The 25,732-nt window shown below is 40.3% G+C and overlaps 1 protein-coding gene across 2 annotated transcripts in view; it reads right to left on the bottom strand.

Annotated features, from left to right (window-relative positions):
• Dchs2 (dachsous cadherin-related 2) overlaps window positions 1–25,732 on the bottom strand; it is a 204,533-nt gene that overhangs the window by 38,601 nt on the left and 140,200 nt on the right. For both annotated transcript variants that reach the window (XM_031374196.1, XM_031374197.1), the window contains exons 8-13: window positions 24,747–24,901; window positions 22,671–23,514; window positions 19,470–19,709; window positions 11,169–11,303; window positions 10,508–10,717; window positions 5,269–6,126 (exon numbers count right to left, since the gene is read on the bottom strand). In XM_031374196.1, the coding sequence (XP_031230056.1) occupies window positions 5,269–6,126; window positions 10,508–10,717; window positions 11,169–11,303; window positions 19,470–19,709; window positions 22,671–23,514; window positions 24,747–24,901 (2,442 nt within the window). The remainder of the gene's footprint in view (window positions 1–5,268; window positions 6,127–10,507; window positions 10,718–11,168; window positions 11,304–19,469; window positions 19,710–22,670; window positions 23,515–24,746; window positions 24,902–25,732) is intronic.

Below are 25,732 nucleotides of genomic sequence, written 5' to 3'. Positions count from 1 at the left end.
TTATTGGGTAATTTATTTCCTTGGAAAGTACAATTCTTATCTAGTTTGTTCAGAAAACAAACCAGATGGCAGAGCTTTAAAAGCTGCAAACACTTCACAATGATCACACAACCATTATGTAATAACTCCTTGCTCTAGTTAGAACTTAAATCCCGCTAACTTTATAAACTTCATGTTGAGATTTCAAACAGAAGGGAAATAGCCACAATAACAACCAAAGTGATGACTGGTATCCTCCTACAGCTTAATTTAATCCTTGCAGCATCCTTGTGAGGAAGTCATTACTGCTTCCACTTCATGGGAAGAGAACTAGCTCATTATGAGCAGTGGAGCCACAACAGGCTCAATAATGTGTGTCACATTTCCACACTGCCCAGCAATGGAGAACAGCAGCTCACTGGATCTCACTGCCAAAGTGCTGGGAGACAGTTTTCTCCTCCAAAATATCAAGATCTAAGTGAGTTACTTATTTAATAATATTAAATATATTTTACTAGTCAGATTGCCCCCATGTGTCATCATGTTTCAATATTAGTTCAAGTTTTCCAAAGTCTGAATACTTAACTTTTAACCAGGGTATCAAAATAATTCATAATGTCAATTTTCCACCCCAGGGCAATTTACAGAAATGCATGAAGTTCTGAAGAGCCCACACTGAGGACAACAGTCGCTGATTCATCCTCATTGGGATCTCCACAGTATTAAAAGGGAAACAGACACAGGGAGAAGCCCGTTTCCCCATTTAGTAGATTTAATCATTGTGGTCAACTAAGTGGTTTCTTCTTAACTTTTGAAGAGACTTGGAGCTTGTTGGTAAGACATCATTTTAGGAGCTGCCTCTGTGTCATGTGAAGAGTAGGGGTAGGGAAAATGTGCTCTATTCCAAAGAAAGAAAGAGGGAAGAGCATTGGAAATTCATAAAGGGAATTACAGGATAACAGAGAGGTAGAAAGAAACCAAAGGGTGATCTGGGAAAAGATGTTAAGAACTCGGGGCTCTGGCTGCGCTGCCCCTCTGTATGGTGAGGGCAAGCAGAAGCTTCGTTAATGCAGTCAGGTGAAGAGACCAGCAGTGTTATTTACAGGTGGGACCACAATTATTGGAAGTCTCAAATCCAGGTAAGGGTTCTAGGGACTTCTCTGGCAAGAGAGGAATTCATCTTGTCAGTCTCCATGGCTCCTAGGAGCTGTGACCAGGGGCCATTTTGAGGGGGATCCTATTGTCTAAACTGAGCTACTCCAGGAAACCTAAGAACACAGGTTACACTCTGATGAGAGATGGCTTTGAAGAGTCATGGAGAATGATCACAAATGGGGAAACAGAAAAGGGCAGCGGGCACAAGGTCCAAGGCAGTGAAGTGTTCAGGGAAGGCGGTCCAGCCTCAGTAGGAGATGACCTCACTACCTGAGACTAACCTGGGGGTTTGATAACCTTGATCCTAGAGTCAATGTGTGGATCAACTTGGGGAACCATCTCCCCACTGTTTACAACTGTAGAGGAGTATTTACCATCCAGAACTACATCCCCAAGAAGGGTGATCAATATTTACTGGATTTTGAAGATATGGGAGACAAGCTTGCCTATATAGATCCCAACATACTTAGGAGTCACCCCTCAACTTAAATATTAGCCACCCCAGGATGGACAATCTGGGGACACTCTGAAGAATGGGAAAACTTACCTAGTCCACAGACTACAAAATTAAGTGTGGCAAGTAGCAGCCCCTTAGACACAAAGAAAGGAGGCTGCTAAAGTTAAGACCATTCTGACAGACGTCAGACACTTGTACAGTAGGAGGTCATAGGAAAGACAAGATATTACTCCAAATCCAGCTGACCCTCCCACTAGGCACCCACCTGCCCCACTTTTAAAACACCCATAAAGGAGCCACACCAACATGGTGTTATGGGAAACCAAGTCAGGATACCCTGGAGATGCTTGCACATTTGGGCTGACTATTCACGACAGCCAAGATGTGGAAGTAGGTTAGACACTCATCAACAGACGGATGGATAAAATGAAGTACGGACTGTATATGCAATAGAGCTTTCCTCAGCTATGAAGAATGGTAAGATTCTGCCATTTGCAGGACGGCAGAAGGAACTGGGAATGTCCGTCCTTAGAGAAATCAGCCAGGGTCAGAAGAACAAGCAGCATGCATCCTCTGATACATGAAATCCACATAGACGTAACATCCGTATGTACATGATAGTTATGTACATATGAAACACAGTGTAGGAGGAGCGTTACAGAGATGGAGAAAAGCCTAAAGGGAGAGAAAGAATGCATGAAGGAGCAACCGAGGGTCAAGGGAAAAGAATGTCACCTGTCTCTTCTGATATGGGGAATTTAGATGTGTGCTTATGTATATATGAGCCTGTGTGTGTGTGTGTGTGTGTGTGTGTGTGTGTATTACCTGAAAGCAGAAAGCAGGAGGGTAACTATTTGAGGGTAGGAAGGAACATAATGAAAGAGGAGAGAGTGGGAAGGGGAACAGGGTTGTATAGTGGGAGGCAAATATAATCAAGGCACAATGACAGATCTTGATAATACTCATTATTGTATACACTAAAATTAATGAAATGAAAGAGAAATAATAATAAATCCAACTAAATTGAGAAATAAAATTGTTCAAAATGGTCAGATCCCATCTGATCCAGTATGAAAGCCAGGGATGGGGGTTGGGGGAGGGAGAAGGGTGGCAGAGGAGGCAGCCCTGGTTGAGAGGAGGGAATAGTATGGGCCTCTAGTCTAGTTATCCTGCTGATACTCAGAACTTTTCTTGTGGCATCTGCTCCCACTGAGGGAATCTTACCTGCTAAAGGCTCCCTTGTAAAATGGAAACTGGAATCTTAAGCAGTTCGAGTTATTATGGTGAATCCTGACCACTAACTTGACTGGATTGAAAGGTGTCTAGTGGATTGTTAGAGCACACATCTGGCTATGCCTGTGGAAGTGCTTCCTGAGCATCAACATGTGGGGAAGTAAGGGGGGAGGGAGAACAGACCAGAGGAGAGGCTAGGAGCCAGCAAGCAGGCAGGCACACTAGCTCTCCCTTCCTTCTTCCCTCCCTCCCTCCCTCTCTCCATCCCTCCTTCCTCACCTCCCTCCCTCACTCACTCCATCCATCCATCCCTTCTTCTCTCCATCCCTCCTCCCTCCCTCCCTCCTCTCTCCCTCCTTCCATGCATCCATCCCTCTCCCCATCTCTCCTTCCCCACTTCTCTCCCTCACTCTCTCAATTCCCTCCCTCTCCTCATTGTCTATAATGAGGGGAGCAGCCTTTGTGGTAATGTTCTTTCTGTCCATGAACCCAGAATCCAGGGAGTCAACTACAGGCTGAAGCCTCTCAAGCCATGAGCTATTTTTTTTATATATTATTTAAAGTTTATTTTTCATGCCGTTGATATCAAATATTTTCTAACAGTGACACAAAAGAAACCATCATACAAGTATGAAACTTAAGAATGTTAACAGATGAACACTGTTAATATCAGAATCTTCAACAACTACAAATGTTAAACAAACATGAATGTGTTGTAAGTTTTTTTTTACTTTAATTTTCTTAAAGGAACATGAAAATATTAAAAAAAAAATCTGGGGAATATCTATAGAGTTGGCTCAGCATGTAAGAGCTCTTGTTGTTCAAGAGGACCCAGGTTCAATTCCCAGGACCCACATGGCTGCTCACAACTGTCTGTAACTCCAGTTCCAAGGAATCCAGTGCTCTTTTTTTGGCTTCTATGGTCACCAAGCACACAACTGATACACATACATACATGCAGACAAAACAGTCAAAATATGATAAAAACAGTTTTATGTGATGTGAATTTACAATAACTCCCAAAATAACCCACTCAAGATGTCAAGTATCTCTTACTGATCCGATGTTTGAGGGACTTATGGGAAATTTAAACTTCTCTAATAGTTTTCACTTAAAGAATACAAAGGTTTAAGTTTTAAGTGCATTTGGAGAGAACAAATATTGTTCTGGAAGTTATAAAATGACATTTAATACCATTAAGGTCATTCTAATACTGATTATCTACAATATTCCAAGCCTACTGAAATACAAAATGAACAGAAAACAATAAATAAGGGAAATCTTTTCCTGTGGTTGATATCGCTTCAGTCTGTATTAAATTCACGCTCCAGGAAAAGCTACAGCTGCTGAAAAAAGTCATTATTTTATGCACATAACCCATGTTTATCAGAGAAGCCAGGGAACCTTCCCCATCCAGTTACTTGCTCTGATCACACTCAACGGCTCTCCACGCTGTTGTTCTCTCTTTCTTCTTTTCCCTTTCCTGTTATATCTGCTGGGTTTAGTCCACCTCTTAGCTGGCACTATCTACACCCTCCCATGTATTCTTCAAGGGCAGGCCTGTCCACAACTCATTAGCTCTGACTATTCACAGACGCCTGCACTGGCAGCATGAGAAGTGTTAACTAGCTTCCTGGAAGCTTTTGATTTCATAAGTACATTGTTAGGATATTAAGTGCTGTCTAACAGATAGCTGTTGTTACAATAAAAAGCATCAAATTTAATTCTAAATATTAAAAAGAACTAGAAAGATAATCTTATAAGGAGTTAATACATCTTGGAATTAGAAGGATGAGAACTTCCAACATGTTTATCCTGTAGCTTTTTAAGTCAAGCCTTAAATAAGAAGGCAAGGCTTTAGAAGTAATTTTGTTTTTGTTGTAGTCTACCCTGACATTTTGTTTTAGACCAGGGCAATTTTAACCATGCCTATACTTTGGATGTGCATGTCTCCCAGGGGTCTACCGTGCTAAAAGCTTGGTGAAAACTCAGGGTAATGGTACTCCTGGGAAATGGTGGCCCTTCAAGAGGCAGGCCTGCGGTTCACTGTTAGATCCTGGGGATGTAAAAGAGGACTCTATTCCTACTCTACCTTCCTGCTTTGCTTCCTGGTTAGTGACAGGAATAGTCTGCCCAGCCATGCTCTCCCACCATGATATTGTACTCCCAGAGACCCAACACAGCAGGGCCACTCAGCTTCATCTGGAACTTCCAGAGTAACTAAACAGAAGAGAGGTCTTGTTTAAATAAGCTAGTTGGTTCAAATGTTTCGCTGTAGTGTTGGAGAACTAATACAATCCCATTGATTATAACTTTTCCAGTATCAAGAATTGGCTAGACTCCTAAGTTTACAACTGAATCTGCAGTGGCAGTCTCCTGGAGTCAGTATTAAAGCATTGTGTCCCAATTTGTACAATACACAAGAAACTTAAGGATACACTCACCTGGCTCACAGTTTTCAGTCACGAGTCCTGTATAGAGATGGTGGCTGAAGGACAGTTTCACATCTTCTCCTTCTGTGTGGACAACCAAGAGGCCCATGGTTGCCCTTGCTGGGGTCCCTTGATCTGTGGCCTTTAACTGAATCCAGATAGGAAAATGTTCTGAAGATAGATTCTGCTGAAGTTTAATTTCTCCTGTATATTCATCAATGGAAAACACTGACTGGTGGTCTGCAAAACTAAAAGTAACAGTTCCATTGGGCCCTGCATCTGGGTCACTGGCTCTTAGATGAACAATGGTCTGGTTTAGGGTCAGCATGGGGGAAATGAAAGCCTCAACTGGGTTCTCTTCCCAAATGGGATCCTTGTCGTTGGTGTCCGTGACTGATATGAGTATGGTGAGCACGCTGCTTTTTGCAGCTTGAGTGCTGCAGTCTCTGGCCATAGCCTGGAATGCGTGCTGAGATCTGGCTTCTCGATCAAGGGCACGGCTAGTTCTCAGGGTCCCTGTTACATGATCAATCGTGAAAGCACCAGAAGGCTCCCCCGTGAGAAAGTATTCCACCTGCCCATTGAGGCCCTCGTCCCTGTCCACAGCAGACAGCACCAGAACCACAGTGCCCACCTCAGCATCTTCTCTCACTGAGGACTGATAATGAAGCATAGGAAAAGCAGGGCTGTGGTCGTTGTCATCCAAAACTCTAATGTGCAGCTGCATTGCAGAGCTTCGGGGTGGGTTTCCCAAATCTGAGCACAATATAGTGAGGGTAAAATTGCTGATCTGCTCCCGGTCCAAAGCACGAGTTGTTGAGAGTTCTCCTGAGGTTGTATGGATTGCAAAGTACTCATCGGTGTTTCCTTCTGTCACAGAAAACAGTTGAAAAACTATTAGAAATGAGAAAATAATAACCCCTCGAAAGCTAATATACTTATTAATTTAGTCGTTGAAAATGGTTACTTCCTGATTATTGTATCTTAGCTCTTTTTTAAGTACTGAGAACAATGGAACATGGTAGACTCAGTAACTTCTCAATGTGTGTCTCAGAACATTGCAACAATCAAATATAAAATGCTTTGTGTTGATATATTTCCCCATAACATTAAGATGTGTGTTTTATTGAAAACAAAACAAGAGTCAGGGATAAGAAACAGGATACAATGTCCATTTGGTTTGGTTTGTTTGTTTGTTTGTTGTTTGCTATCAATCAAAAATTAACATGTGGAGGCACTAGAGGGATGACTCAGTGATTAAGAGCACTTGCTGCTCTCCCAGAGGACCCCAGTACGCTCCCAGTGCCTAGATGGGAGCACACAACCATCTGTAACTCCCATTCCATGTGATGCAATGCCCGTAACTCCCATTCCATGTGATGCAATGCCCCATTCTGGCCTCCACAGGTGATGCATACAGTGGTATACATACATACATACATACATACATACATACATACATACATACACATGTGAAACAACTAAAGCTATTTTTTAAACAGTCTAAGAAATTAGCGGGTGAGTTGTAATCACTCTCCATAATGTTACCGGCTGCTGAGTTTATTTCAGCTCTATACCACTGCTCTATTCATCTCTTCTCCAATCACTGGCACTGCCTGTGTGAGTCCTGACACTTCTGAGAAGTTGGCTGCACATCTGCCCAGTTCTCCCATGACCTCATCAAGATATTTTAACTTGTGTCTGTATCCTTCAAAAATGTGTTCTTTACTATTGTCCATGGTACCAACTCTAATAAAAGTTATAATTGAACACAAAGACATAATGTCTCAAAGTCATCTGGGTAGATTACAGAATCTAAAAATGGTTCAAAGACTCATGTGCCATATTCTTGAATGAGTGATAGGATCAAAGTACCAAGCTCAATGGTATGGGCCCTTATTAGTTTGAAAGCACTTAAAGCATATGGGAACTAAGTGTTCCGAGAAAATGACCACAATAGCTAGTGTGCGTGCTCAGGGAGGAATCCTGACTTTTTATTTATAAGAGACAATTAATCTACATCCAACATAGGGGTAGACACATTGTGTGATATTTTTGATTGATAAATAAATTCTCTTGCTCATCCAACATTCAAGGCCCTAGAAAGTGCCAAGTATGAGCTCTTATTGTACACTACAAATGTGCTCCCAAGGCCTTATAATCCAGGAAGGGTGGGTTGGGACCCAGACATTAGGGTACACTCTAAAAATTCACATTCATGTGGCTGGGATTCAACTGTATATAGCCTGTTAGCATGGCCTCAAAATGCTATTGGAAACAATGATTCCTAAATTTATCCTTAAATTGGAAGAAACAAGACTACAAGTTTTAGAGACAGTATTCTGTGTAAAGCAAAGACTGTGTCTTGGAGCAATTAAAAGAAAACTGGTTTCTCTGGGAGTTTGCATGTAGCATACAAGGAGTGTGTTATCACAGATGAAGGCATGGCTTTTGGAGGAAAGCAGGGTCAAACCACAAATGGCTTATACTTCATTGCAGAACCCAAAGAGGAGAACTGGTGGAAATTTAGGCAGAGCCAGGAGTCAAGTTTCTGTTTTAAGAGCAAGACTGAGAAATCAAGGTAAGAGTTTCTGAGAACATGGAGGTTTAGGAGGGAGGTATGCAATCTATACTTGAGCAAGCAAGAAGGAAAGGATTCTGTACTAACACATTCCCAGAGGAAATAGGCACATTCTAGGGGTGCAAAGGCAGAAAAGCAAGACCCAGAAAAGAAAGAACCATGACTTAGCTTAGGTCAATGTTATGGTTTATATGTAAATTTGGTTATAGGTGAATTTGACTTTAAATTGGCCCCATACGTCATGTATTGCAAAACTTGACTCTAAGGCGATGCAGTCCCACAACAATGCCACCTTTAAGACATGGGCCTCCTTTGGGGTTGCAAACCCCTTCAACTCCTTCAGTCCTTTCTCTAACTCCTCTGTTGGGGACCCTGTGCTCAGTCCAATGGTTGGCTGCAAGCATCACCTCTGTATTTATAAGGCTCTGGCAGGGCCTCTCAGGAGACAGCTAAATTAGGCTCCTGTCAGCATGCATTTCTTAGTATCTACAATAGTGTCTGGGTTTGGTAACTGTATATGGGATGAATCCCCAAGTGAGACAGTCTCTGGATGGCCTTTCCTTCAGTCTCTGTTCTATACTTTGTCTCCATATTTGCTCCTATGAGTATTTTGTTTTCCTTCTAAAAAGGACTGAAGCACCCACACTTTGGTCTTCCTTCTTCTGGAGCTTCATATGGTCTGTGAATTTTATCTTGAGTATTTGGAGCTTGGGGGCTAATATCCACAATATCAACCAACCAGACCCCCCAGAGCTCCCAGGAACTAAACCATCAATAAAGGAGTACACATGGCTCCAGCTACATATGTAGCAGAGGATGGCCTTGTCAGGCATCTATGGAAGGAGAGATCCTTGGTCCTATGAAGGCTCAATAGATGCCCCAGTGTAGGGGAATAGAGGGCTGGGAGGAAGGAGTAGGTAAGTGGGTGGAGGAACACCCTCATAGAAGCAGGGGAAAGGAGGATGGGATAGGGACTTTCTGGGAGGATGGGGGGAAACCAGCAAAAGGGATAACATTTTAAATGTAAATAAAGAAAATATCCAATCAAAAAAATATGAAAAAATAAAAGACGTGGGCCTCGTGAGACTGTAGGTCCAATCAGTTATGAACTGAAAGCTCTGAAGATGGAGCCCAAACAACCTTTGTCCCTTGCGAGTTAATTGTCTCAAGTAGCATGTTATTGCTACAAAAGACTAAATGAAGAGAAAATGATGTTTAGATCAATCACTCCTAAAGTAGTGTCTGAGCATGCCAGCAATTACATGTGAAGCTTTCCAGGAAGGGTCTATAAACTAATAGCTTTGAGGCAGTTCCCAGATGCAGAGCTTTTTGCCCTACTGCTAAAACCATTTTGCTGGAGAACCCCTTTAGTGTGTTGGTTATGTTTTTGTCAACTTGACAAAAAAAGACTAGGATGATCTGGGAAGAGGGAACCTCATTGATAAAATACATCCATCAGACTGGCCTCCATGTAAGTCTATGGGGACATTTTCTTGATTGACGATTGATGTAGGAGGGCCCAGTCCACTGTGGGCAGTGCCACCCCTAGGCAGGTGTCCTGGGTTCTATAAGAAAGCGAGCTGAATGTGAGCTGCTAGGAGCAGGCCAGTAAGAAGCATTCCTCCATGGTCTCTGAATCAGTGTCTGCCTTGAGTTCTTGCCCTGACTTCTGTGCATGATGTACTGTAAGCTGCAAGAAGAAATAAATTCTTTCCTCCCTAAGTTGCTTTTGGTCATGCTGTTAGTCACAGCAACAGAGAAGCAAATTATGGTATCTGGGATAATAAATAAAGATTTGTTCTCCCATACTTGTTTTTATTATCACCCTCTTCTCAAATAAAAACAAAATGTATACTCTCAGTAGACCAAGAGGCTGGGTCAGAACCCTTGAGTAGAGGATTTCAAGACTAACCTGGGTAACTGTATGAGACTTTTAGAGGAAGGAAGGAAGAAAGGAAGAAAGGAAGGAAAGAAGGAAGGAAGGGAGGAAGGAAGGAAGGAAAAAAGGAAGGAGAGAAGGAAAGAAGGAAGGAAGGAAATCACACATTCATAAACGAAAAAAACGGAATCCATCAGTTACATTAATAGATACATTTCCAACAAAATTGCATATTTTGTTTTTAATAAGCCATTAGTGAAAACTTAGACAGTATCTTTGATATTTTAATCTTTCAATAACCAACTCAACCTAAAATAACTTTCAAGTTTAGATTTCAGATTTATAAAAATTTTAAAGTATCTTCCTTTTCAATATATGCAGATACTTAATTACAGACACTGTAGTAACAAAAATTGATATAAGAATAAAAGTTTACTTCATTCCAGTAAATCCTGACAGGATATAGGAGGAGTTATTAACTCAATATATAAAAAATAAACTAAGTGATCATAAATAAGCAACATAGGGAAAAGCCGTCTGTCCCCTCTCTACTTGCCCTAGTGTTGGCATAGAATCAAATTCAAAAGAGCTTTCAAGACCACGACCTTAGAGAATTTGGAGGGTCCAGAGTGGCTGTGTGCAGAGGCAGAAGCCCAGGAGTGGGGAGGCAGCAGTTCTCACTGGGTGTGGATTTTGTAGGAAAACCCAACAGACATCAACACATTAGACTCACCAGACCATCTGCATCACTGGTCAGTACCCAGAGAGAATGCTGGTTCTCCAAAACTCACCAGCTATGTGATAGGTAACAGCTCCATTGTTGCCAGCATCCATATCAAAAGCCAATACAGTGTACACAACCTCTGGATCTTGGTTTTCTAGAATTTCAATGTCATGATGGAGGGCAATAAGTTCCGGGGCATGGTCATTTTCATCTTCAATGGTGCAGATGATGGCTGCAGTGCTGGACAACGAAGGGAAGCCACCATCTCGCACAAGTACTGTTGTAGAACACAAAGGAGGATGGGATATGGCTGTTAATACACACCTAAGACATATTATTCTGGTTGCCCAGCATGAGAACAAACTAACTGGGTGTTGTTAGGTTGATCACATTCATTTAAATTTGATTCATCATACAGAACTCTTAAATGTCAATATAGAGAAATGGCTCGGCATTTAAGAGCAATGGCTCTTCTACCAAAGGCCTGGAGATCAGACCCAGCACCCACATTAGGAAGCTTACAACCCATGTGTAACTCCAATTCAAGGGGATCAGACAGCCTTTTCTGGCCTTGGGTACTGTATACATATGGTAAACATCCAGACAAGCAGACACACACATACATGTACATTTTTAAATAAATAAAAAAATTTACAAAAGAAATGCTAAATCTTACCAATAATCCTTCTGGATCCTTGGTGGCAGAGGGAGTGGGACAGGACCCTTACCTCGAAGCCTGAAGATTCCTTGAGCTTCCCGGTCAAACGTGACAGTTGTCACCACCTCTCCTGTGTCAGGATTGATCTCAAACAATCCAAAGGCAGGCCCTGGCATGATTTCAAACTGAAATTTGGAATTGACTCCTTAAGGAAAAAATAAAGCAGAACTTAGCAATTCTCTCCTTGGGTAAGTGATATATTCATTTTTATACAACTATATGACTGTAGATGAGAAGAGCAAGATTATTTTTTAAAAAGTCTTCTGATTAAAGTAGAAGACAATATCTCTGTCAGTTCTTCTGGAATAAAGGCCTCATGAGCCAAAATGCTTGGTTTTCAAAAGCCTTATGAGACTCACCCACAGTGAATGCTTGGGATTTTTTCCTTCCCATAAAGTTTTTCTTAGGAGTGAGCAACTCCACAACGTAGTCCTAATTACTCCCCCTAACACCCCTGATTGTGATTTAATGACATAATTGTGAACTTGCGGGGCAGATGACAATTTCTGTAGATTGTTCTCTATTTAAAAAGTCTGTGCTCAGCTGTAAGACTGTGTTTATTCTCAACCTCAGGCGGCAGGCCCACGGAGTTGCTCTGTGGTTATTCTTGCTTTGTTTTGTGTTTAACCTAGCAGTCGGCCTCCTATCTGTGGAGAGAAGTGCCACACCACATTGTTATGCGTTTTGAAAATAATTCCTCCCATTTTTGTGGTTGTAAGTAGTTACTTGCTTATCCCTCCTCACACCCTCGTAATTGTCCAGAACAAACAAGAGAATAAGAAAATAGAAGGGAAATAGAGATGGCTTAGTCTAATCCCATTACCTTACTAAGCAAGTTGGAAACCTCTGTCTGCAGATAGTTAGTGCAATATTCCTCATGACACACATATAAAGATGTGTGTGTGTGCCCAGGTGCTTCTGTGTGCACGCGTCACTATCCTATATCAGATCTCAATACCTGCAGCCCCATGACCTCTTCCTCATGCCCCTTGAGACCACCCCTCCCCAATGGCTTTCTTTCCTTCTGAGTATCACGCCATCAAACTTGCTTCTTCCCCATGTCCTGTGACTTTTGGATGAAGATTCCCAACAGGGTCTTTCTCTGCTCTCCTTTTTTTACATAACAGATACTGAGATGAAGAAAAGATCCCAACAGCACAGGCTAAGCCACAGAAGCTGCACCATCATCCATAATTGTCTTTGGTCACAGCTCCTCTGGAAGGCCTCTCAGCAAACCCATACTGGGTCACTCCCACAGGCTCCTTTGTGTTTCTCAGAAAGAAAAACACACTATTGAGGAGTTCCCTCCATCATCCGAATCTATGTTCAACTCAACCTCTTCCTGACCATTTTAATGGCAGAAGCAATTCTTCAATTGTTCTGGCTTGGACTTTTCTTGAGGCTTCTAGTCTTCCTTATGTATTTTTTCTATCTTCTTAAACTGTAAGAATTAAGTCCTTCCCAATATTGCCAGATTTCCTTTCAGGATGTTGTCCACTCTTTGAAGCCAATGTCAAACCACAGCCATCCCTAGCTATTCTTTCTACTGTAAGCAATGCTTTTCTGATTATAAAACCTGATTGCTATCTATATTTCTTACCTATTTTAGCTTCTCCAAGATATTATCAATTCCTGACTGATCTCTAAAAAGACATAAAGGTACAAGAAAAGAGAAGAGAAACACATAGGAAGGGGAGTAAAAGGAGAAAATAATTTATCCAGTTATTTGTTTGTTTTGGTGCTTTGTATGGAATGTAGGGTCTCACACATGCTAGGCAGACACATTATGGTTGAGAAAAACCCTTGTTTCTCTATGTCATATTTATCTCTTCATTTCCAAAGTGAGAAGAAAATGGCTTATTCTGGCCATAGTTTAATTAGCATCTTACTCTAATAGATAGAGGTAGAGCTGACTACACATTCATCTAATTTTGCCTAATTCCAGGTGACATCAGTATCTGTATTGAGCTTCAATTATTTGTTAACTCTTTCCTTCCTTTCTCTCTCCCTTCCTCCCACCCTTCAGTCTTTCATTCCCCTCTTCCTTCCTCTCTCCTCTCATTTCTTCCCCCCTTGTGCTCAATTATCCATGCACATTTCTTGCTAGATCTGGAAAAATATTGTAAAGACAACTATCTTGGACCATAGAGCTCCTTCGTGTGGGATATACAATAAATCTGAGTTATAAAGAGTGACAGGATAGACACCAGAAGGTTTGGAGAATAAGTAGTATGTTCATTGTTTCATTTAGTTAAGCATGCAGCATTCTAAGAGAATAGGCAGGTGATTAAACCATAGCTATACGAAGACCATGAAGTCTGTCTCCCCACAAGGCACTCAATATAGACAAGTAAGCATACAAGTACAATTCTATATGATACGACATGACTGGCCAAGCAGAGAAGCCTTCTGTAGTACCATGAAGGTGAACAGGAGATAACCAGTAAGAAGAAAGAAAGTAGATGTATTCAAAATAAAATCCACACAGTTCACCAGCATCTACAAAGTCTCTCATGATGTGGACCCTGCTTATTCCTTCAACTCTTCTCATGGCTCACATCCTTGCTAGATTCCTGCCCCCCTTACTTCCTTTCTGCTCTCTGAACATAGTAAGTTTCATTTCGCTTGCAGTCTCTGGAGTTGCCATTTCCTGTTGGCTCTTCCTTCACTGTTTTTTTAAGACAGTGCTTAAGCTACTGTGTCTCAAATCTAAACCTATGCTTGCATGCTCTGGCCTATGACAATAGAGTCTGAGACTACAGCTCTCCTTTGCCCTGTGTCTTCTTATCTTCAAAGACTTGTCACAAAGGGATACTGGAAGGAGGCTGAAAGTCCAAAGGAGAAAGGGCTAGGGATATGGCTCAGCAGTTAAGAAAGAGAACATGCTGTTGTTGCAGTAGACCTACATTCAGTTTCCAGAATCTACATAGCCACTCGCAGCCATCCGTATCCTCAGTTCAACCAAGTGCCCTCTTCTGGCCTTCATAGTCATTGTGTACACATGACGAATGTACATACAGTCAGGGAAAACAGCCAAAATAAAATAAAATAAATATTTTAAAGGGGAAAAATTGGATTTTCTTCCTTCTAGTGGCGTATCAGCAGTGCTATTCTGTCTATTTAACATTGCAGATTCTGCAGAATTCTGTCCCTCTAACTCCAGATTCTGCAAGGTCCCTCCTCTTATAGTCAGTCCTCTGAGTTGCAAAATTTCTCATTTTGAACCTATGTGGTAGTTGCTCCTAGACTCATCTCTCACTCCTCACCCCAACCTTCATACTGCGTCCTTGCCCACTCAGTGGTTCAGCAACATTATTGCAGCAGCTAATATTCTTGGCTGAACAAATGTTCACAAGGAGAAACTCCTGCATAGCATGTGATCTGGCCTCTTTGTCCCTGAATAGAGTGTTAGTGTCTTGTCACAGGAGAGAGAGAATACCAGTAAATCATCCCTTTCATGATAGAACATATAACCAACCACTTGAGTTGGACAATGAAGAAGTGATCATTAAAAGACTCAGAGTGGTTAGGGAGCCAAATGTCAGTATAGTTTACAGAAAGCAAATTACAAGTTGAAGTTTTAAACTTGGCAGCTTGATTCATAGAAGACTTCCAATCTACTATGAGAGCCTCAAGAAAATGTTCTTGAAGACTTGACCTGCACTGAACAGCAGATACACAACAGAGACAAAGGGTTGCAAAAGTCCACGAATACCCACAGCCAGAGTCTGCAGTGTGGCAGGCAGCAAATTGGAAACCTAAGTTATAGATAGATAAAAAAAAATCATATTGATACAAACCTGGGGAATATATAAAACCAATTAAAATACAAGAGAAAGACCTATGTCTTAAAGCTGAATATAACATTGGGTTGTGAAGGCTTACTAACATTTTCTGTCTACTAAGAATAATATATATTATTTTATCTCCCAACTAGGACACAACACCCATACCCTCAGACATTTCTAAGGCCAAAAGAGGGCATGCTTCACTTATTGTTGGGGGGGAGGTTAAATAAATAAGTAAATTAGTATATTTCAAAGACAACCTGAAGCCATTTACGACTCATGGGCTTTGCTTTCTCCATTGAGTGTCTACATTGTATCTCTGGCTACCAGAAGAATCTGGGCTAAAAGAAAGCAAAATATACTAAATCCAAATCTACGGTGTAGGAGGGAGCTAGTCAACAAATACAATGAAATCAGAGTTTAGACCAAAGTTTTAACAAAGATTGTCTCAGCATGAGTGAGATAATGATTGGTCCTCATTCATTCCCCCCTTTCTCTAAGTGCATTTATAGTTGGAATCCATATAGAGAAAATCTACATAGTGTGGGCCAAATAAATGCCAACAAAAGACCAACAGGACATTAGTAAGAGGTAAGCAGAAGTTGACTAAGCCTATACTTAGCATGTTATGGTGGCTCCTCTAGCAACAGCCTCAGATTGAGAAGTTCAAGATTTTACATTCCCAATGGCCTAATTCCCCTATAAATGCCTCTATTCGAACATGCTCAAAAATGAAAGTTTCTGGAATCAGGAAGAGAATGAATAAGACTGGACAGTGCCAGAACCCTATAGCTTTCTAAGGCATGTCTGGGCTGAACCCAAAACCAGCAAGGGCTGTTGGTAAAGATTCAGAAAGCAGACTGATGAGCAACTGCAACAGAGTTCATATGAGCGATTAGTGGATATTCGCATCAGTAGATGGCCAGAGGAAATACATCTTCATAAAGAAAGTGACATTATGCTTGCCTGGCAGGAGAAATACCATGTTCGAGAAGTTGATATTAAAAACATAATAAGCAGCTCTCTGCTATGGAGAGAAGTTATTACAAACTGTCATATATTTGGGTATTTTAGTATCTAAGGATGGGGATGAAGCTCATAACAGAGCACTTGCCTGAGACGTGCCAACCCCTGGTTTCGTGCCCAGCTAATAATAATAATAAAAAAGATAATTTAGCCTCTTTGTCCTTTGATTTAGTGAACACACATGTACGACTTCTCTTGGAAGGTGTACACAGTGGCTCTTATGAGGAGAACCCTGGCAGTGCTCCAAAGTCTGAGAGGTGAGGAATTCCTACTTAACGTCTTCCCTTCTTTCTAAAACATCTTCTCTCCTACACTTTACACATCTGATGTTACATGCATATTATGAGCAATGGTGTCTGAATTATAGTCAGGGAAATACTATGCTTTTCCCCTGACTCTGAGAGTGGGTCTGAAGGATGCAACTGTACCTCACACACAGAGAAATCCATGGCAGGGTACTGCAGTACCTCACGAAAAGAGAAAATCCTGTCTGGAGACCATATGTAGTTTATTCAGGATGGCACTGAGTACAGAGGACATTCGCATGGAATAGAAGCTCCCACCTTACTGACCAATGCACTGTTTTGCCGACGTGTCATGTTTCACCACTACTGAGCAAGTGCCATAACCCCAAAGCCATCTGCCCCGTGAGGTGCCTCCTCCTCCAGGGAGCCAGAGGCAGACGCAGTCATCTCTACACTAACAATGGAGCTCTTGTTGGGGGACCAAATGCTGGGAAAATTTTAATACCTCAGTTAAAATCTAGTAGTTGGGTTTTTTTCCCCTTTTAATACAAGAAAAAAATCCTGCTAGATTTAGAGTGAGTCACACAATATAAACATTCAAATCCCTTTGGACTTCGAATGCCAAACAGCACCAAGTGCTTACGTTTCAAAAATCTGCATTCTAGAATGCCAGAACACATATGCTCAGCTCTCTGGTATTAAGTAACACTATAGTATTTCTTTAATACATACTATAAAGTAAACCATTCATAAATTCCAACCCAATGCCAGTTATGTTAAAATCTCCAGTACGTCATTTAATTCTCATGCATAATTCTGTTTCATTCTTTTAACCCACTAAGTGCAAAAAGAAGAAAAAGAAAAGGAAAAGAAAACAGATCCAAAAGAAATATATTCAAATACACACACACACACACACACACACATACACACACACACACACACACACACACACACACACACACACACACGCGCGCGCGCGTGCGCGAACACGTATTTACAAAAACACCTGCTTAACAGCTTAACAGATCTGGCTTCATTCAAAACATAGTAAATACAGTACTTGTATGAAATTCTCAAAAAAAAAACTTTATTTTCATCAATTTGTTTAAAAAAAAGCAAAGTCTTTCAGTAATCCAAACCATCTCCAAAACATGAAAGGTTTGATGAAGTTTGGGAGGGTGTTAAGTTGTACATCCAACATCCATAAATGTAAAGCCAAGAAAATAATTACTGTGCATCTAAATTTTCAGTTGTAGGTTTGATGTCTATAATGATAAGGTTTCAACTCAAACATAATCAATAGGTCGCAAAAGAAAGTAACCACACAGCAAAAAAAAAAAAAAAAAGGATTTGCTTATGGCAATCTTGTTAATAAATTCAGAGAGGGGGTAGAAATTTTCCTCTTTTCAAACATAAAAGAAAAAGAAATGTCTTCAGTAGAATCCCATACAGAAAATAAAATTAACGTAGTGTGGCCAAGGGGAAAAAAAGATTTCAGGCTTCTAAGCTGCTCATCAGCAGTGGGTTCCACCTATGCAGTCCTGCGAAGGATCCTGCAGATGTTTACAGTAGGGAACCGTGGACCAGAACATTGCTGAACTAGGACTATTGTGAAACAGTGAAACACTGTGAAAGGCGCAGCTTGTGTGTCTTCCTCATTGTTCCTATCACCCGAAAGCAAACAGGGCTGGAAAAGCACTAACTTCTAAGCAGGGACCGAGAACAGCTGTGAGCATGCTCCTCCGTTCTGTGTACAGCAAGGAAAAGTCTTTGATCACACTGCCCCTCTCTGGTCAAAGAGGGAAAATAACCTGAGCCCTTGAAAAGCATCCCCAAGCATTTTAGACAAATCCACATCAAAGGCTCATCATTGCTTAGTGGCGTTTCTCAAGGGATCAGAACATCTGAGCAATACAGAACTTAGTTTGAAAGCTAAAGAGATCTATCTTTTACTCTTCTGATCAACATTTAGGGGAGAAACACCACTGAGAGCACTCTCGGTGTTGTGGAAACATTAAATACAAACCTTACATTTGTAAGTTTTAAAGACTTGTTAACTGAGTGGTTTGCATTAATTCCAATGGGAAACCCAGAACGTGCTGTTAATAGCAAAGACTGAAACACTGGGCCGTCAATATTGGCACTGTTTAGTTTAAAATAAAAACGGAATATCTTAAAATCCACTGTGCCTTAGACATCCAAAGAGCCTCAGCAATGTTCAATAGCAATTCGGAGACACTCAGTGAAGTCCCAGCCACTGTCACTGTTCATTTTAGATTCGTGTGTCTCTATTCTATGTTCATTATAAGAGTTAAAAATGGGAGTTAGCATAACTATTTACTGTGCTAGATATTCATATAATTTTTCTTTTCACATAGTAATGCCTTCATACTTATAACAAGACGACACGTTAAGCTCCACAATAGTCTCCACTTTACAGACAAGAAGAAGAGAGGGTGGTTAGTAACTTCTTCCAAGTTGCACAGCTTAAGAGAGAGAGAATTCTGGGATTCAAACCTAGGCTATCTGACGTCAGCTCCCCAGCTCTCAGAGCGAGCCTGTCCTACACTGAGGAGATGAAGAAGCGCTCAACATCTCATGCTCAGAGCATCCAGTGGGCTGAGATAAATGTGACCCTGTGGGTACCTCTGTTTGCTGCAACCGTGAAATCAATAAATTATGTGCCACTCCAGATAATAATAAAGATTAATACAAACCGATGCTAGGCAAAAACGAACATCATCTACAGCTTTTCATTTCATGTATGTTGCTGAAAATACTTGATATTTTAACTATTATTTTTCTTAATTTATTTACTATTAGTGTTTGTGTGTGTGTATGCACACATGCATGCATGTGGTAAGCCACATATGTGGAAGTCTGAAATGAACACTCAAGGATCATTTATCTTCTTCCATCATGGGTTCCAGAAATCTAACAAGGGTTATTGGGCTCCCTGGGAAGCATTGTTATCTACGTCTCTCATAAGCTACTCTCTCCCATAACTACTATTCTATATTAACCATATGACTCTTTTATTTGGGGGGGCGGATTTCGAGACAGGGTTTCTCTGTATAGCCTTGGCTGTCCTGGAACTCACTCCATAGACCAGGCTGGCCTCAAACTCAGAAATCCTCCTGCTTCTGCCTCCCAAGTGCTGGGATTAAAGGCATGCACCACTACTGCCCAGCTATCATATGACTCTTAACATGCTTTTTTCTAGCATCTACTATGTAGTTTTCAGATTACCTGAATCTGTGTCTTCAGCTTCAACCCTTGTAACAAACACCCCTGGACTTTGGTTTTCTTTAACTGAACTTTCATACAGAAGTTGCTTAAATACTGGCGTCTCATCATTTACATCAAGGACAGTGACGGTCAGAGTCTGGGATGAAGAACGTGCTGGTGTGCCACCATCATGGGCCACGATGGTCAGAATATGCTGAGTTTTCACTTCGTAATCCAAAGGACAAGCTGTCCTCAGCAAGCCTGCATTGAAAGAGAAGACATGGTAGGCTATGGATGTTGCTTAAGACTGCTTACTCTACTGCAGCTTACATCACACTACTCGACTAAAAACTCACTCGTCTTTGCTAGTGAATGAATCATAAAAAAGAAAATGAAATTTATTGAGCCAATTTCATATTTGTATATTAGCTACAAAAGGAAGTTAACGTTCTTCATCAGAAAGTCAATTTAAGTTGTAAAGACAAATGACAATTTTAAAAGACTGCTCTATACGATTATCTACTGAGAGGCTTACAGCAAAATCATTAGTCTACAGAACATTTCTCTCACCTACAGAAGCATCTATGATACTAATAACATATATTCTGTGATGCATGACATCCTTAGAAGTAACCAAGTTATAAAAATGTGCATGTGACTCCATTATTCAGACATGTTAAAGAGTTGCCATCTCTTATGCTACCTGCCACTTGCTTTATTAGCAATAAAGGGCAAACACAATGTTTTGCAACACAGACAATAAACTTCACAAAATGCCGCCTTTCTATCCTACTGTAATGAATTATAGAACTCCGTGTGTGTACAGTGTTCTACAAAGATAGCCATTATAAAATATTAACTGTTGCATATTTCTTTTAGGGTTGATGATTGCTTCCCTAATATTTTCTTTAAATTATTAAATATTGAGTCGGATTTTTAAAATAGTTGTTTAGTAACTACTCATCATTATATACACTGAGGCTACAGGAAAACTCACTATGCCATTTATTTTTATTAGAAACATGAGTTTTTGTAAGAGGAAAAAACTCCCATCTCATATGGATACACTCTTCAATTATCATTTTATGTCTTTGAAAAAATACCTTAGATGAAATAGCCACTGGAATAGCTCAAGATTCATGAGGCCGGCATTACTAAGACACAATTCAAGTTTATTCTTCCTTTTTAACAGGCTGAAGCAGACCTTCCTTGGGCATCTTGGAAAACATTTAAAGTACCATTAAATCAGCTCTGAGGAGAGCTTGCAGAAACCATCAATGGTGCCTGGAGAATCCTTGTCAGCTGGGCACTTAGGTGGTGTTCATGTGAGCCTCAGCAGGGAACCACATGTCAGGATGTGAGAAATGTTCTGATAAGATTTCCCAACAGAGTAGAGCCAACTATGCTCACAACTTCCAAATCTGACACATTGATTCTCATTCCAAATAACGTTCTTCACAGCTGGCCAAATACTTTACATCTGAGATCCCCCCGCCTTAGGTTCATGTTGAAATCGCTATTTTACAGACAATTATATTGTAATCCATATGTTTCTTAAATGTCCTGAAAAGTCACATAAAGGAACGTTCATTTCCAAATTCACAGGGTTCAGATTTTTGTATATTCTTTTACTACATCACATTTTACATCACAGGCATAGTGGGTGGCATCTGACAATACAGTGACAGCAAGACCTCCAAACTGGCAGTGAGTGACATTTGTACAAAGTGAGTGACCCTGAGTAAATACTGATGTAAAAATTAAAACACTACAACCAATGTGAAAAACAATGTCCCTGGTGAGCAAAAGAATTCAGCCATTAAAACCTGTACGTTATTTCCAATTACTGATCAGTATTAGCTTACACAATCCAAGGGTGCATTTGCACACCAAAGCCCTTGCATAATGATCTTGATTTGGCATCCAGACACTTTGCTTTATTTCTAGTTAGCATTACTTATTTCAAAGACTCACAGTGGTGGTTACTACACCCTTGGCCCACAAGATATGAGCCAGCTACAAAACAGTTATCAACAAACTGTTCAAGTATAGTTCTGCAAATACAATGTCTGTGCGCTCTCCCTCTCCCTCTCTATCTCTTTCTCTGTGTTTGCATGTGTGTGAGTGTTTGGTGTGCATGATGAGTGTGAGCATATGTGCACGTGTGTGTGCGCATGCATGCATTTATATGGTGTGTGTATGAGTGCGAGTGTGTGTGCAAATGTGTGTGTGTATGTGTGTGTGTGTGTGTGTGTGTGTGTGTGTGTGTGTGTGTGTTAGTCACATCTCTCTAGGAAGAGTCTGTCACATAACAACTACCAGGGTGGCACTATTATAGAACAAGAAACAAGAAGAGTTAGTAGGGAAGCAGAGAAGTAAAAACTCTGGCACTCTATTGGAAAACAGTATGATAATTCCTCAAAAATATTTTCAAAATTAGCTAAAGAATCATAAAGCCTCATTTCCAGATAAGTTGCAGCAGTTTTAAGGTTCTTTTAATTATAATTAAAGGATCATCTATCCCAATAACGTCATTTCTGGATATTTATGCAAGAGAATAGAAATCAGGGTCTCTGGGAAGTAGTGACAATGTCAAGTTCACTTCTGTACTGTTCACAATTGTCAAAGTTAGAAATAACTCAAAAGTCTATCAGCAGAAGAGTGGAGACAGAAAATGTAATACATGCAAGCAAAGGTCTCTAAAAATCATGAAGGAATTTCTTCACATGTGATGGCATGTCTAGACTTTGAAGGCATTGTCCTGACTGAAATAAGCTAGTCATACAAAGACAAACACTGCATGATTCTATTTATCTAAGCTATCTAAAATAATCAAATTTATAGGATTATCAAGAGAAGTGGTGTTTGTCTGGATGCATAGAGGAGGAAATGAGGAAAAGATGGATTAGATTAAATAAACAGTGTGACCTTTAGAGTTCTATTGTACAGCACTGAGTCCACAGTCAAGAATACTATGTTCTGGAAATAAAAAATTGTTAAGAGTGTTAAATTTTCTTTCTACACAGTTGGGCGTGGTGACATACACCTGCAATCCGATTACTCAGGAAGCAGAGGCAGGCAGATCAGGAATTCAGTGTCATCCTCAGCTACATTGTGACTTTGAACTCATCCTGAGTTATAGGAGGACATGTTTCCAACAAAGCATAACAAAACATTTAGCAAAAATAAAATAACAGAGAAGCGGAATCCAGAGCACTGTACCTGATGAGCTGTCTAGCAGGAAGACCATGTCCTCGTTTCCTGAGAGGATGCTGTATGCTATCTCTCCGTTCATCTCTGCATCTAGATCCTGGGCACTTACATGGTGCACCACAGAACCCACTTCAGCATCCTCTCTCACGTAGGTGATGGGATAGGATACAAAGGTGGGGCTGTGGTCATTCACATCCAAAATCACCACTTCTGCTACCAGTGACCTCCATCGCCGATCTGTCACATTCACAGCCTGATCTGACGCAGTTATAGTTAAGATGAAAGTTGGAACATTTTCTCTATCCAGAGGAGATGCAGTGACCAATGCACCAGAGGAGGGGTGGATGAGAAATGGGTTCATTCCAACATGGCTGGATTCTGCAAAGTATTGTATCCTACTGTTCAGAAAACCGCCATCGCCATCTTTGGCATTGAAGACATACACCAGAGTCCCAACAGGGACATTCTCCTCTACGCTTATCACAATGAACTCATCCTGAAAGGATGGGGAATGCTCATTCTGGTCTTCCACATCAATGCTAAGGAAGACTGTGCTGTTCCAGGCAGGGCTTTGGCTGTGATCTTTAGAAATCACTCTAATAAGATAATGGGATGTCATTTCATAGTCAAGTTCCTTAGTTAGGAACAAATCTCCTGTCGAGCTATCAATTTCAAAGTGGTCGTCCTTGTCCTCTGCCACAACACTGAAGTGTAACTTGCCACGATGGTCCTGTTGGAGGGGATCAGGTGACTTCAACAGGCTCATGACTTTTGAAGGCTTCATGTTTTCTGGGATAACTAAATGTCGGATATTCTGAGACATAAAAACCCTCCCTTTGGAGAGTGGTATCACCTAAAGTAAGAGCAAAAATATTGTTGATATGGAGCATTTTAAACAAACTTTTTTTTTTTTTTTTGGTTTTTTTCGATACAGGGTTTCTCTGTATAGCCCTAGCTGTCCTGGAACTCACTCTGTAGACCAGGCTGGCCTTGAACTCAGAAATCCGTCTGCCTCTGCCTTCCAAAGTGCTGGGATTAAAGACGTGCTCCGAGCATCACTATTAAAAGGTAAGTTTAAACATCAATATATATTATGACTTTATGTTGGAAGCTGATTTCCATTTCTGTTTTATATGTGTGTTAATTGTTGAGAAAACACCCTTTATTAGAATTGTAATGTGTATTAAAAGATAACATTTGTCCTACATAGGAGAGAAGAGAGTACACTTTTGAACTTGCTCCGATACATGAATAACTGTTTTTGCAAGACTGGGCCATAGTTCTGGAATGGACCTGATAATTCTTCAGTGTGAATGTTGGACAGCTAATTCCCCAAATCATCCCAAATCCTAGGGATCAACCTAGCTACAATGAGACTTTGGGGCACTGAAATAGTGAGTCTTTGTTGAAACAAAAAACTAAAGATACAACTACACTAATTTTCCTCATAACCAGCATTTTAATTATGAAAGACATATTTTGAAAATTGTGGTCTTGTGGAAGCAAACTCTTTGTTATTATATGTATATATACATATATATAAGCTTATATTATATTTATACTCTGTTAACATTACTTAGCATAATGTAATTAACAGAGTCTAGCTTTAAACTGGTTAGAGGCAATTTTCTCCTGCAACAAAGATAGTCCATTACTTGGCTTTCTTGTTGCTGTTGTTATGATTTGATTAATGGGAAGCTTTGAAGTATGGATCTCAAGTAACTGTTCTGTCCTTTAAAAGAAATTTCAAAATCCCATGTGCTTTATCCAGTAGCCATTTGTTTACATACAAGGTCCTCCTTACCAACTCCCTGCAATCAGAAATAAGAAAAAAGTCTCCTTTTGCACATCACACTCAAAACAACACAAATGTCCATGTAGTGAAGGAAAGCTTGCCAATAGCAATACATAACTAGTTCAAAAGTTATTTAGACTTAACTTTTTCCAAATAATAACAAGGTAAGCACTGTGGGTAGTATACTCTTGAAAGGATCCACATACTGGGAGTGTCTTCATGTTATTCACTTGTTTAAAAATCAAATGACATTCTCAATGTTCTTCTACATCTTACGTTGATAACATTACCTGAATATTAATAATTGCCTGTCCTTGAAGTGGGGGAACCCCATGGTCACTGGCGATGACTGTCATCCTATAGGAAGGTCTGTAGTCATGTGAAAGGATCGTGGTCGTTCTTATTTCACCGTTGTTTGCATCAATCTTAAAGTGAGCAGGATAATCTATACACACAAATGAAGAAATTAATGTTAATCTGAAATAGCAGAAGATGGGATGAATTCAGTTAATATATTCATATTTCAGAACATGTATTTACTTTAAATTCCTTGGGAGTTTGAGGAGCTATAGAATTTTAATTATGTTTGAATTCCTTGAGGGTCTGAAGTACTGTTTACCCTATTTGAACATTTTACAGTGTACTGATACATGTATGTATCAATACACAGTTAATATCAATTTAAGTTTTATATGTCTTTACAGTAGATAGTGAGTAGATAAATATACATGCCAAAATATATCAGAGGTTCACATAAATACAAGTAATTTAAGTTCATTCCCCCAGTGTACTTAGTTAAATCATAGACTTTAATTTTCAATGAAATTTGAATATTTCAAACAAGAAGTCCTCAGACAAAACCAGAGCATAAGCCATTATCTGTTTCCACTGCCATTGAGTCAGCTAGGTCCACTTACTGTTCAGGGCTGTAAATAGAAAAGGACTTCTGCCCAGGAAGAAGTTAAGAGTGTGAAGGCAGCAGTTATGAAACACATGAGTTGTGATTTCTATTTTCATCTGCTCATTTCTGTCTCACAGGGATCCTGTAGGATGCTCTGTTTAATGATAAAAATTCATGCTGCTATTATACTTTTAATCTTGCTACATTGTTATATTCTAATTGTAATCGACTTTATTTAGTAATGAGAAAAGGTGAAAACGGACAATACACATCATTATATGCTTCAGTTGCATTGCTCCAAGTGTCCTCTTGGAAGCTAATTTCAAAATTACGTCTCAGGGGACCAGCGAATGATCTCAATGGATCAAGGCACTC

The sequence above is a fragment of the Mastomys coucha genome, unplaced genomic scaffold (genome assembly GCF_008632895.1).
Source record: "Mastomys coucha isolate ucsf_1 unplaced genomic scaffold, UCSF_Mcou_1 pScaffold16, whole genome shotgun sequence".
NCBI lineage: Eukaryota > Metazoa > Chordata > Mammalia > Rodentia > Muridae > Mastomys > Mastomys coucha.
Note: the sequence above shows the minus strand (reverse complement) of the source record. Positions and strands in the feature narration are given on the sequence as shown.